General features: G+C 41.2%; 1 protein-coding gene across 6 annotated transcripts in view; it reads left to right on the forward strand.

The window, feature by feature from the left end:
• Positions 1 to 14,218, forward strand: part of LOC110989244 (uncharacterized) — a 119,522-nt gene that overhangs the window by 20,782 nt on the left and 84,522 nt on the right. For 5 of the 6 annotated variants that reach the window (XM_087147999.1, XM_087148004.1, XM_087148000.1 and 2 more), the window contains 15 exons: positions 302 to 565; positions 1,694 to 1,995; positions 2,870 to 3,026; positions 3,233 to 3,476; positions 4,288 to 4,340; positions 4,747 to 4,916; positions 5,288 to 5,392; positions 6,298 to 6,361; positions 6,581 to 6,610; positions 8,061 to 8,546; positions 10,498 to 10,974; positions 11,216 to 11,704; positions 12,751 to 12,771; positions 13,425 to 13,475; positions 13,686 to 13,841. In XM_087147999.1, the coding sequence (XP_087004125.1) occupies positions 302 to 565; positions 1,694 to 1,995; positions 2,870 to 3,026; positions 3,233 to 3,476; positions 4,288 to 4,340; positions 4,747 to 4,916; positions 5,288 to 5,392; positions 6,298 to 6,361; positions 6,581 to 6,610; positions 8,061 to 8,546; positions 10,498 to 10,974; positions 11,216 to 11,704; positions 12,751 to 12,771; positions 13,425 to 13,475; positions 13,686 to 13,841 (3,069 nt within the window). The remainder of the gene's footprint in view (positions 1 to 301; positions 566 to 1,693; positions 1,996 to 2,869; positions 3,027 to 3,232; positions 3,477 to 4,287; positions 4,341 to 4,746; positions 4,917 to 5,287; positions 5,393 to 6,297; positions 6,362 to 6,580; positions 6,611 to 8,060; positions 8,547 to 10,497; positions 10,975 to 11,215; positions 11,705 to 12,750; positions 12,772 to 13,424; positions 13,476 to 13,685; positions 13,842 to 14,218) is intronic. The other variant, XM_087148001.1, reaches the window with a different exon arrangement.

Here is a 14,218-nt window from a genome sequence, read left to right on the forward strand (position 1 = left end):
CTCATGGACTCCGTATCGAAACACTCGGGAACCTGTGTTGGCATGCCGTGAGTTTCTATCAAAGGACCATCGCAGGTGTGTAAAAACACACCCAGTCTTGTTCGTTTTCAATGTGGATTGGTCCCTCAAAACTGGTTTTACAAGTGAAAATAGTCTGGGCTGTGTTCTGTTTCCATAACGTATTTCTTTAAAGCTCAGAATAAGGCCATGGAAGATATTTGCCAAAAGTCTCCTGACTGCCTTGAGGACTGCTTAGCACTGCACTGAGAAAATGAGGATTCTATCTTGCTCTTTGATTCAGGGGAATGCAGCTATGTGTTGTCCTCAAACAACTGCCCCTGGGGGTCACCCGGTCACGTGAGCTTCACCGTCATCGTGGAGAATGTGCCCTGTGGCACCTCCAAGGTCACCTGCACCAAGTCCATCACGTTCCTCCTCCTGGACGTAGAAATTCGGCTAATCCGAGGCGACAACCCACACATAACCCCAGCACCGCCCACACCAACCAAGGCGGTGTACAGAATCAATTACAGTGGCATATTTCTCGTCATCAACACGAAATATGGTAAATCTTACTTTGTTTCTTTTAGGTTTGAAAATTTGCAAAGTGTTAGCCATTACAGAGTGGCAGAAATGCACTGAAAGAAGACATTCATAAGCTTTCAAATGTGACGCTGTGGATCCCAAAACATTCTGCCATCTGTAGCAGATGCAATATAAACGTAATCGGACAAGTTCAGGTGCGATTTATAGTTTGACTGGTATCTAGTTGCTTTTTAAAAATGAACATGTGCAATTCAGTTACGCTCAAACAACCCCAGTCGGTCAATATTTTAAATCTCATTGTTACATTTCACAGTTGGCTGTGATTCTTGCAGTGCACGTGCTTAGTGAAATCACGTACATTTATTTTTGTGTGAATGGCTTCCTCTGTAATGATAAATGAAATCGGCTATTGATAACCAGCAGCTCGACCATACCCCTGACCCTGATCCCAAATGGTCGACAAGATAGTCAAAACCATCCATCATTCAGGCGGTGTTAGTTGAATTATCGTCAACTATACTTGTTGCCCGAACTTGAAGATAGATTTGCCCTATTGCGATATGATCTTCCTACCCATCATTTCATTTGAAATATGCACCTTTGATTCCCTTCGTCTAAATATTTAAAGATAAGGCCTCAACCACTTGCCAATGGTATTTTTTAGCACGACTTTGTCCCTGGCACAGAAACAGTTTTTGCTGAAAATATTGACTTGTGAAAACAAGAAGATACCACAACGACAGTCCTTGCAAAGATGACCTTTAAAAGTGTTTGTAGTTGGTGATTTGTTCAAGATTTGTGCAACATTTGTTACCGTCTTCTTGCTCTTTTTCAACTGAGACAGCATTACAGAGCAAGATTCCCGTTAGTGGCCCACAGCCCCTGGAGGGCCTCACACACACTAATTTGTGGATAAATTTTAGCCTCTGTGAGTGTGCAATACTCAGTCAATGGGGATGAGAAAACTGTCATTCGGTACTTCATAGAGAATTCATTAGAAATGCACTTGAACATCCTTTATGTTACGACGCAGGAAATCAAACGGAAGCTTTTCATAAAGCTTTGTGGCAGGACACTGTTTAAGTCACATGTAAACTTCATGAGACTGACACTATTCAGCACTTTCCTTTCATAACCTTTCCAACAGGAATTACGCTGCTGTGGGATTTCGGCACATCCATTTATGTCACCTTGGATGGAAGCTACAAAGGGGATGTTTGCGGCCTCTGCGGTGATTTTGATGGCAATGCTAAGGATGACTTCAGGTCGCGGCAAGGGGAAGTGGAGGCCAGCGCCAACATTTTTGGCCACAGCTGGAAGACAGACCCCAGCTGCAAAATCCCTCCAGACACAGTCCACCCCTGTGAGGAGCACCCGGAGAGACGAGACTGGGCCCAGTTTGCCTGCGGGATTATCTTGAAGCCTATCTTTGCACCTTGTCACGATTTGGTGAGTTTGATTCAGGCGTGCCTGTGCAAAGAACGGTAAATTCTACTCTCACCATAAAAGAAAAAATGTGTAATAGCCCTGTGGTTGGACTTTTCCTCTGAAATATTCCCATGATTTTCATGCAATCAAGTAAACTTTTTCAATTTCCTGAAGCCAAGTTTGGACATTTGCCTATAAATTCTACTGCAAAGAAATGATGTACGGCTTCCAAATTTTTTCTTTCAAATTAAGTCTTTAATTAACCTAGACTAAATCAAGTTTTGGTTAATCATGGTCTTTGGCAGTGAGATACAGACTCACAGTCCAAATATTTCCTACTCTATCCAACATCCTGTATGCTGGAAATCATGTCTCTAGATTAAAAGCATCCCGCAGTGAACAGACATGAATTACTTTGAATTTCTGAATTATTATATCTTGACATTACATGTGTTGTCAGTATGTATGAGATAGATGAGAGCTTAATGTCATTAATGTCCATGTAATGTCCAACATTAAAAAAGATTTAAAAAGTGAGAAAATGTTGCTATGTTGCACACTTTCCATCACCTATTGCACTCACAGCTAAAGCCTGTCATGCTGACAAGATGAAATTTCTTTTACCCATGTGTCGTTAATATAAAAAAATTCACTTGTTGAGATGAATAGGCCGTATTTTATTTTACCTTTCACCAATGTAGTTTATTGTACATTGCATACTCATTTCCACTGACAAGAAGCAGTCTTGTCGTTGTGACCGGAAATCAAAGGTTTACTATGTGAGTGGATGCAGAATGGGATGGACACTGCAACAACGAGATCATTATTTTTTGTATTCAACCAAATTGCAAAAGTTGCACTTGGCATATCATGAACACTGTGGAATGGATTGCAGGTTGATCCGACTACGTATTACGAAAACTGCGTCTATGACAGCTGTGGTTGTGACAGGGGTGGTGACTGTGAGTGTCTGTGCACCGCCATCGGCAACTATGCAGCTGTCTGCAATTCAATGAATACACCTGTTAAATGGCGATCAGATGGAAACTGCGGTGAGATACGCATATTTTATTGTGTTTTTTGACCATACAAATGTATTGCCCCCCTTGTAATTTTAGTTTGTCATTCGTTTTACTTCCCTTGGCATTTCTAATTCCTAAACATACTCGGTTGTGTTAACTGGTCACAGAGGAGAACATTTAGAACCTCTCTATGCGATGCTTATTCCCAGTGTCATTTTTCCATTTACGCTCTTAAGGTATGCAGTGTGACAATGGCATGACCTACCGGCCGTGCGGGGAAGTCTGCCCGGACGAATGCTACGAAGATCCAAGTGGTGCAAAGAAAATAGGATGTGAGGTCACATGCGTGGAGGGTTGCCACTGCCCGGAGGGTTTTAAGCTGGTAGACGGCAAATGCGTGGATAGCGTCCTATGCCCGTGCCTGTACAACGGTAAAGAGGTCGACCCCGGGTTTGTTATCATCAAAGATTGCGAGCGTTGGTGAGTAGCAAACCATTGTACACTCCCCATTAGCTGATTAGTGAGTCATTGATGACAATGTGTTATGATGAAGTGCCCAACTTACTGCCAGAGGTGTGACTATGGGTGGATTTGCACAGTGGGCACATGTCCCCCCAGAGGAAGTCTATGCCCCGCAGCACTCCTCTATCTGAAATTTTGAAAGGTACATCGCCCCCTTGAAGAAATGTGTCCACCACCAGGTGAAGCCCTCGAAAGTCTGTGCATGACACATCAGCTACACTGCAAAACTTTATCCGACGTTCCATCCATCCACAGACACAAGATATTTCTGAACTCATGATGCAGGTATTCATGCAGGCATTGTATGAAACAAATGATTGTTTCACTGCATGCTTATTGGGCCATATCTGTGGATTGCTGAAGCAGTCAATAGTTGCTTGCACCATTGCTAGGGGACAGACTGTAGTTTTTTATGTACATGGAGCTGTGTTGCCCATATAATTGAATTCTATGCCCATTGCACATGATATGAATGTGACGTTTGACCATTGACATCTTTTGTCTTTTTTCGAGCTACATATTTGTGGACACACACGTTTAAATTTCATGTAACGCAACTCTTTCCTTTTAAAAAACACAGCAGGAAAATAATTTGAGAAACATAATTGTCATGAGAAGAGGTTCATAATGAAGCAAAAGTACAAGAAATGACTGCTTTTAAAAGTGACATTCTTTTTAAAACCAGATTTTTAAACAACAACAATTTGCCGCTGTCATATTTAGAAGTAAGAAGTCTAAAACGTTGCCACAACTACTTTTCCTTTTGAAGCGAGTGCACAGATGGTGAAATGGTGTGTACAGAAGTACCTTGCACAACACCAGGTAAGTTCTTTCTTCAAAAGAGAAGTCGACTTTGCCAAGCATTTCCAAAAAATGCAGATAAAGACTTTGGACCACACAAATATGGCCTCTTTAAAAGTCTCGCGCTTGCATGATTGTGCCCTAGATCGTAAAACTGTGTGAAAATGAACCATTTGAACCAAAGTCTCAACTTCTGTCTATAAAAATAAGCGGAAAATGCTCGTACAAAGATGCACTTAATTTCCCGTAATTTGCAGCCAACTTTGAATTGTAAAAAGTAAAAAAGCTCCAGCAGCCAAGCCTGCATATTCGTTTTGATTTTCGAAATGTTGATCTGTTGTTCACCTGTCATACGGTTGTTGCCAGAGCTTGCAAACTCAACTGTGGCACAGTGACATTTTTTTCTGTTATCTCATTTTCTTCCCAGTGACCCCAGTTTCTGTCACTCCGCCGTGCACCTGTCCTCCCGGTGAGATTCCATGTCGTGACTGCTCCAAATGTGTGCCATTAGTGGACGTATGCGACAAAAATAATGACTGCGATGATGGTTCTGACGAAGACACCTGCGAATGCGTCTACAGAGATCACGTCTATCCGGTAAGCGTTCCATTTGTGTCTTCCAAATGTATATTCTTCTATCTTACCACAGCATTTGAAATGTAATATTTATTCAGTTTTTTCAGTCCTCTTTGAAGCTTTCTATTTTGTGAATTAGTCTTTGTCCTCAGCTAACATTTTTCAAAGTATACTTTATTCCATCAATTTCTTTTTCTGGAAAGGTAATTCATGTTTATCCGTGTCAAAAACACTACTGTTTTGCAGTTTTAGCTCCCAACTAAATTTGTTCTGTACGGAGCTAATTAATGGCTTTTAGAAAAACACACAATAAGATGAATCACTCTTACACGTCTGATTTCTGAGTGTTTTGAGTTGCAACAAGTGCAATTTTGATTTTTGCCTTTCCATAGATTGACGTACCATTTGATGGTGATGGTGCATGTGAGATTTGCAAATGTCCAAATGGCACCACGATACCGATCTGTGAGAAAATCTGCACTCTCACCTGTCCCCCTGTGAGTATAGAATTTCTTCCATTAAGATTTCCATACAGCAGGTATTTTGGGTCACTATGCAAACTTGATCTTTATTTTGTGACAAGTGCTTTGCAAGGGAGAAAAGGGCAAACATTGGCCAGTATGATATCACAATCTCTGAAGACGGCAGTATATGAGGGTGATGTCCACCTGAAATGTGAACCTTTTCATGTCATTAAAGAGTCCATGTGATTACATTTTTTTAGACACACTTTTGTGCATCCTGACACTTTTTTTTAAGTACACAGTATATTAAAACTGTTTGACATCTATTTGGGGATATGTGTATTGGAAAGTGAACTTTTTAAAATTTTTGTAGAATTGTCTATTTTTCTGAACCGGCGCTGTCATCATGATGTAAACCAGGGAAAATAACTGTTTAGTTTAACATGGCTATTCTTTTCAAATTTTTGTTCTAAAATTTGCTCATTTAAGATATTTACAGGGATGCTATTTGGCTTATTGTCATATACTCACACAGAATAAGTCACCAAAGAAAAGGACATTTCTGACAGCAAAGTATAAAATTCCAGGAGTTTGTTGTGCACAAATCAATGGTACATTGAGGCTTGGCCGAAGACAGTGTTGCTCATGAATATGGACATGTGAATTACCGTAAAGCTAAAAGGGCTCCAAAATACCTATAAGTATAGCAATATTTCACAAAGGAGAAATATATTAATATTTATACTTGTTTTAAAAACTGAAGTTTTGTCTGACACATGTCCTTGTGCCAGGCCCTCTCCTCTGCCTAGGCCACTGGATATTTACCTGTCAGTGTTAATTTTCAATGTAAGAATAGCAGAAAAGGACTGTGCATGATGCACTTCATAATAAGATGGCTACATCATGAAGTGTATATCGGTTTGAATCATTCATAACAGTACGAGAAGTTGTACCTGAACGAGGATGATCCAACAAAGTGCTGCGAATGTGGACCAGTACTTGGTGAGAACAAAAACGTCTTAGAATCTACATTAGACTTACTTACTCATCAGAGAGTTTCACTCCCGGGAATTGAACTAATTGTGAAACGTGCCTGTTGGAATAATTATTTACTTATCTTTAGTCTCACAGAGGTTGTATTTTGTAGTTTTTTTAATAAAACGTGCATGTTACATTTAAGGCTTCTTATTTGTGTAAAAAATATTTGTTGATTTTCCACAGTACCCACCACACTACCAGTTCCCACAACAGGTATGTAGCAACAGCAAATGGAAGAAATAACCATCATTCAGAGTTTGAAATTGATACACATGGGCCATTTTCCAGTACTCAACTTCGGCTCCGTCTCAGGCTTCAACTGTTTTTTTACTACCTGACTTTGAAGCAGTAAGCACACTAATTAGTCTAATAGTGCCACAAAATATTAAATAAGATGCAAGAGAGCAAAAACTTACAGTAATCCAATTTGAAACACTTCAGGCCCACAATCGGGGATTGGTTTTGGGGACGAAGCCTAAGACGGAGACGAAGTTGAGTATTGAAAAATGGCCATGGATGTTTGATAGATTTTATGGTCATAAGATGAATAAATAGTGAAAGAGCCTAGAGAGAATACAAGGAGGCAAATCTTAAATACTTGCTGTTAAGAAGCTTAGTTCCATTCATGACCACTGTCGCCATTGATATTTTTGGCTGTGTTCTGTAAGGGCCAAGAGACCGATCCATTATGCCTCACCCAAGGGTCTATCAACTAATCAAAGCAGCAGTTGATATCTGACAAACATGAAGTCGCAGAAAAGTCTTGATGTCTGGGCATGTGATGTGTCAGAGTGCAACATGCAGTGATGAGACATCAGAGACACGCACGCTTGTGCGGTGGCAGGGGTCACTCCTTCAAAATTTTTTATTGCTGCTTATTTTATACGTGTGTACGTGTTTTCCCTGATTGTGTTTTGTTGTCTCTTTTGCATTGTCTTGTTTGTTTCTTGTAATGGCATGCCTCATGCAATCTGTGCTTTCAAGGTCTTGCCACCTCTAATGGCCTATTATCTCATACATTGTTAGTACTTACATTTTGTTATGAGGAGGAAATTATTGGACATTATTGAATTGATTGAACACTCTGCCATTGAGCACTTTGAAAAGTAAATGTCTTGGCAACAGTTTGAATTTACGATTTCAATTCAAACCTAGAAAAATACACCCAAAAACCCAGTTGTTGGCCTTTTAACAGACTATGTACAGGCTACAACAATTATTCTTCATGGATCATGGAGGGGGGTTCAGTCTTACTATACCAGGAGACAAAGTAGTTAATTGTTTTCATCCACCTCAGCCACAAATTCTACATGATTTAAACTAGAACTGATTATTTTAATCTAAATACAATTGAAATGCTCTTCTATTTGAATATGTTCTTTGTTGAAAATTCACACTCATATTTCCAAACTACCTCCTCACAAAATGTTTGAACTTAGCTCTGTGGCGCTATATGTCGCTTTGGGTCTGCAAGTAATGCCTCCATATGCATTTGCACACGATACCAACTGTTTTATGCATGGTATTTTGGTTGCTATGGGTGTAATTCTTTGGTCAGCACAACAAGATAGCAAAAGTGGCAACTGCCGTGTGACTATTTTGGCCAATCAAGAGACTGAAGAGACAGAACCTGTGGGTAATGTGTTAATAATTCTACATTTACTTCTTTTAGGAACAACAACACCGGTCACAACTGGCACCCCTGGGGAAGTGTGCACCGACAACCTGGATGAGTATGACCGTGTTCAAGTCACTCGCTATGCCTCAGATGACCCGACACGGCCCATCCAACCAGACGAATGGTGGAGGCCCGCATACCCACCCCATTTTGAATCACCGTACGTGGGCTCCTATATGGAGGTACGCTTTACGCCAGACACGCGGATTACGTATGTAGCCATCACCAATGACATGGACAGCCAAATCAACATAAGGCTCAGCTTCAAGTACTCTCCCGATGGGCAGCACTTCTCCACTATTGATACAGACGAGCTCGGAGCAATTTTTATTGGAAGGACAAATGAAAAAATTCCCCTGCCAGATAACGTACCGTACATGCTCATCTTAAGGGTGTATCTGGTAGTGGGTCAAGAGAGTCTACCACAAGGCATGAAGTTCCAGATAACACTGCACGGCTGTGAATTGCCCAGTAAGTAATGACAGCTCAAGATTCCGGACGAAAACATATGTTGCAAAAGGATCGCCAATGGCATGCAAGATGTCAAGATGCAGGCAGGGTTGGAGGGGACATGCGTGACGTCATACCATCAAAGAAATTTGGCATGAAGGGCATCTACACTTGATGTTTTGCTTTGAAATGTCTCATTTAGGTGGTTTTTAGCACCTCTTTATGTTAAGTGGTATTTCAGTTCCATCGTGCGCAATTTAAGGGCAGCTATTTTTTGACAATGGGTGTGTAATTTTTAGTTCTGAGCAGAAAATAGCCACAGTGTATGTACTAAGTGAGACGAAGGTCATGTGGCTATTGTGCCAGTGCTTGTGACTTCGTATGGGCATACTCTGCTCTCTCAACACAGAGATTTGGCAAAGATGATGAACATGATGCAACTTTCAAAACTGTCTGTAGTTGTGTTTTGTTACCTGTGATGAAGCATTTTCATGTGACTGCCATATTGTTGGGTACTGACCAGTGAACACAGAATATGATGGTCCCCAGGGCTCGAAATTAACGGGCGCAGGTAGCCAAAATGCACCTGTTTGTCTCAAAAATGCGCCTGTCAATCATAATGACGGGTGCAAGTACTTACGCTCGTTTGATTCCATGTACCTGAACATACTGTTTGTTTCTACTTTTGTCATGAAAAATACCTGAACTTTGACTTCGCTTCGGATCGGCCATGTCACAGAACCATAACATGGTACAATTTGTTTGCAATGTCACGTTATATCACCGAACGTACGCCGCAGTCTTGCATGTGATGCATGCTCACACGTGAACGTACACGCCTACCCGTGGCCGGCCAATGTCACGATCTCGCTGAATGGTCTGCACAACGGCTCTGTCTGAATCAAAGATCGTATAGCGCCGTGTAGCGGCGCAAGATGGCAAACTTCACTGTGAATACATGTAAAACATTGTAATCACATGGGTGCTATTTGAGCAAGCGATACGCCTGCACATTGCACATTAATGCACAGGCGGAGGCGCCATGGCAGGCACGTGCACCTGGTGAGCCTGCGCCTAAGCATTACCGTAAACTGCGCAGGCGTATCGCTTGCTCAAATGGCGCCCATGGTAATTACAACTTTTGGATAGAGTTATCCATCTGGCTCCTTTGGTGCTATGCGATCTTTGGTCTGAATCGATGCGGCTGGAATTTATACACAATTGTATGGAAACTGGCCCCTTGTGTGTAAATTCAAAACTGAGTGGATTCAGCTTAGACTTCAGTTTCGCTGGTTCCAGACATAGCTTGAAATATGTGGTTTTGAACCACGCTCCAAACTAGCTTGAACCAGCTAAACCAAAGTCTCAGCCTTATACATTCATTTCGAAAATGCTTGATTGCTGCAGTTAGTTCCCTTTTACGTCTGTGTGCATATGCACGTTATAAAGGCCGGGTGCCCGACTTTTTGCGGAGCGTCACTATTGCTAAGCACATGTTTAAGGTTCCGGTTGGTCAAGTACTTATTACTAGTTGTATGTAGTGTGCAACCCACAGAAATAACAACTTGATCAAGGCTTTAATCTATGCCAAAGTCTAAGCCGTATTAGTTATCAGTGTCATTAATTTAAACAAAAGCAACACCAAGGACCTGGGTCTGTTTTTTTCTTGAACATATGTCTTTAATATTGTATGGGAGCTAGTTGCTCCCGTAAAATGACAAATTCAGCTGTCTAGGGAGCAAGTTATTGGTCACGTGATGATTAGCCCTATTTCAAGCCCTGGTCTCTCTCTTTTTTCTCTGCGTTGATGAATGGGCCTTACATAGCCCAGCTCGTACCCAAATAGGGAAAAGTTACTCCCATTTAAATGAGACAGATGAAAGAGAAGTAAGCAGTGTAGATCTTAAGGTACATGTATTAACCACAAGACCCTTTGCTAGTTGTGAGATTACTTTTCTTCCATTCAAAACAGGAACCACAACACAAGGACCCACCATTACACCTGTCTTTCCTACCACCACTCCAGAGGAGTGCAACGACGACCTTGACATCTACAGCTCTGTGTCTGTTTTGCGATTTGACTCGATATCGCAGACTGAGATTTCACCTGACACCCCCTGGAGCCCCATAATCCACTCCACAGAAGGAAACCCTTACAGTGGGGCCGGCCTGGTGGTACTCTTCAGGCCTAATATCAGACTGGCCTCCTTTGTCATCAGAAGTATTGGCGGGAACTCCGACAAAGCAAAGGTGGCCATCAAAGTGCTGTTAGCCTCAACGGACAAGTTCAGCCCTATCAACTGGGATGTTGGAGACCCTGTTCGAGATTTCACTTTTGGAGAGAAGATGTACTTACCGTCAGCTATTGAATACATCACGGGAATCAAGATCCACATTATCACGTCTTACAAAAATGAAAGCTACCTGTTCAAATTCCTCGGATGTGAGGGTATGCTTAACAGTACATAGTTAGATGCAAATATTTATGTTTCAGAAGTTTGGCTCCCATTTCAGGAAATGATATCACTACTGGGTTTGTGCCTGAATCTCAACAAAATGGATGAGCGAAGCATTAGATATCTTTTCATTTCAACATGCACGTAGAAGCCCCTGTAGATCTTTGGAAAATCCCATTACTTCTGAACTACATATTTATAACTCTCTCTGAGCATGGTTGTTTTCAATTACAGAAATGACAACTCCGGCAACCACGATAGTTACCACCCCAGTAGCAACGACAACTCTTGAGCCTTGTTCCGATGACCTGGATGACTATGAGCCCATCAAAGTGTTTCGAATCAACAGGGACATCCCCTATCCGATCGACAAAGATACTGGGTTTCGGCCAGTAAACCCCCCACTGGATGAGGACAACCCTTACAATGGATCCCATGTGTCAGTGATTTTTGTACCCACAGCCGAAGTGACGTCTTTTGTGATAACAGTTGACCGTGGGAGCCAAGCGGAAGTCACTCTGGCATTTACAGTGAAGGAGAGTGACTCTTCAGATGCTGTTCCTGTACACAACAAAAACGGCTCGCTGATATTCAATGCTCCCTCGGGTGCTAAGGTTTCGTCTCCGATCAACTTCCAATATGTTTACCAACTGGATGTCTATATAATCCATCCTGACTATGGCAGCGAATTTCTCATGACATTCAACGGCTGCGAGTACATCCGTGAGTATTTAGAGTAATCGGAGGAGATGCCATTTATGCTGTGGCGTATAAGAAAGCTCATTTTGGCAAGTCACTGTACCCTGTTCAGTTAAGGTGGATTTGATGTGTCTTACCATCTGCATGCCAGGGGGGGTTGTTGTAGTAATGGTTTCTGATTCGTTTTGCTGGATTATAGATGGGTCCAAGATTCCCCGTTTGGGTCATTGTACATGCAAGTGCGGTGTTGGCATCAGGTGCTGTGGGGGAAGTCTATTAATAATTAATGAAAGGGTTGCAATATTGATTGAAGAATTGGTAAGGTAGGCAACGTTTAGGTTATCCTCCAAGAGTTTCTTCCGGAGAGTTGTTGGATTTTCAAGTAAGTACTGCTACCATAGTGCTTCCAGTGCTAAATTGAAAGCTGGTTTTTGGCCAAAAAAAATCTGGAAATTGGGACGGATGAGTTAATGACGTGATTTTTTTTGGCTGGTAACAAGCACTGCTAGGTTAGGTTTCAGTTGTGAAGTTTTGATCACCGAATGCTGCTCATCCCTTGGCACTGAACCTCATTTGGGATTGTTACCATTTTTTTACATCACGTTCATGCCTGAAGCATGCAACCTGTGCATTAAAGACACAAAATTTTATTTCCTAAGTGCAGTGATCATTGCCTCATGTTGTGTTGTGACCTAAATTTGGTGTAGCTCATAAATAAGTTAATTTCATGTCATACTGACACTTGTGCTTACATTTCTTATTCAATAGCTCAAATAACTACAGTTGTCGTGACAACTCAACCCTCAGATTTGTCCTTTTTTACTGAATCACAGTGCCTTACTTTAGTTTTTAAATTATGATGACAAACATACATGTATTTATCTCAGGTAGCTTTCTGGAATATTGCCTTCCAGTTGACATATATTAAGCCATATTGTACCAACATTTCTTTATTGAAAATTTGAACACAAGATAAACCCATATTACATATGAACTCGTCTGCGTGTACCTCAAAGCACATATTAATTTTCTTTCAATATTCTCTATTTTGTTTTGTTTCCTTTTACCAGCATCAACACCAACGGTCACAGGTAGGGAGAATATTAAACCCTGGGATTTCAGTCTAGCCTGAAGCAAGTTGTTCTGGAATATTTTAAGCAAGGAAATTTTCTAACACACACACTCTGTGTATAACTTACTACTTTTCTTCAGTGTATTAAATCAAATTAAACTCTCAAACTGTGAACCCAGCGTTTCCCATTGAAAACATATCGGAAAAAGGGTTGAATACTGGCTTATTGCTACGTTCGCCAACAGAATACATGTAGAACAGCATGATATTAAATTCCAGTGGTTTCTGTGGAAAAATATCACAGGTTTGTTCACAAACTTAGAAATTGGCCTTACCATGGAAATCAAATGAGTAAATATCATATGATGTCAAAACTACATGTGTACCTGTAAACCGTTTAAAGGAGGAATAAAAAATATAGTTAATTGAAGGACAGTGATGCATTTTTCAAGAACGGCACCCCAAAAAGTGATTGCATTAACCCTTTAAACACTTGATTGCCTGATTCATGCAGTAGTTAATACTGACAGCCTCCAAATGTTTGCTCTGTCATACAAAGATCCATTTCTTGGTCTTCATATCAAAGGGGTGGAATGAATTATGTCAAACGTGTTCCATTCCAGAAATCCTAGATTTCACATTGGGTTTCATCAACAAATTGTTCCCTCACAGAACCCGTGACGGAAGTGTTAAACCAGACCCAGCCGATGACGACGAGAGCCCGTACGTATGATTTTATTTCTTTTGTTTCTGGTCATCCTTCTGTTTCTCAAAATCGTTGACTCTCACTGTCAGCTTTGAGGGACGTTGCTCATTAATCAGATGATCAATTTTTTTCCCCAGTTTTGGTTTCAGTGAGAGTATGCATTATTGTGTAAACTGTCTTAATTCAATAAATGATGAAGTGGGTAACCATTTTATTCATATTTTCAGCTTGCGTTCTGAACTGCTTTTGTAAAAAGGACTGTTACGGTAGCGTGACTTGTCTGCCAGATTTTACACCATGTCCTCAAAAGTGTTACTGTGATAATTATGGCAATAAACCGGATTCCCTCGGCCGCTGCATCAGTGAACCAACGGATTGTACAAGTAAGCTGTGAATTCCAAGAATAACAAGAGGGGTTTTAAACTCCTCCCCAGCCCACAGAAATAGTTATAGGCATCTGAATAGACCAATTCAATGAGATGCCATTATTGTGGTGGCAACACATACGGTATACGTGCAATTTGGCAAGTTGGGACTCCCTATCCACTCTGGGTGCGAACGACATGCACATGCTCAAGCCCTTTTGAAACAGTTCACTCCAGCCTGTCTCTTGAGGACGCACTTCAACTTGGGTTGGGCGCACCACCTTTGCATGAGCATTTGCCTCTACAGTAATGGCTTCTTCTTTTGTTCTGATTCTGGATTAGTCGTCTGTGGATAAATGTTTAAACAGATTTGTGATGAACCATCAAATTGGAAA

Source organism: Acanthaster planci, linkage group LG17 (genome assembly GCF_054643075.1).
Source record: "Acanthaster planci isolate LZ-2023a linkage group LG17, COTS_SCS, whole genome shotgun sequence".
In the NCBI taxonomy this organism is placed as follows: domain Eukaryota; kingdom Metazoa; phylum Echinodermata; class Asteroidea; order Valvatida; family Acanthasteridae; genus Acanthaster; species Acanthaster planci.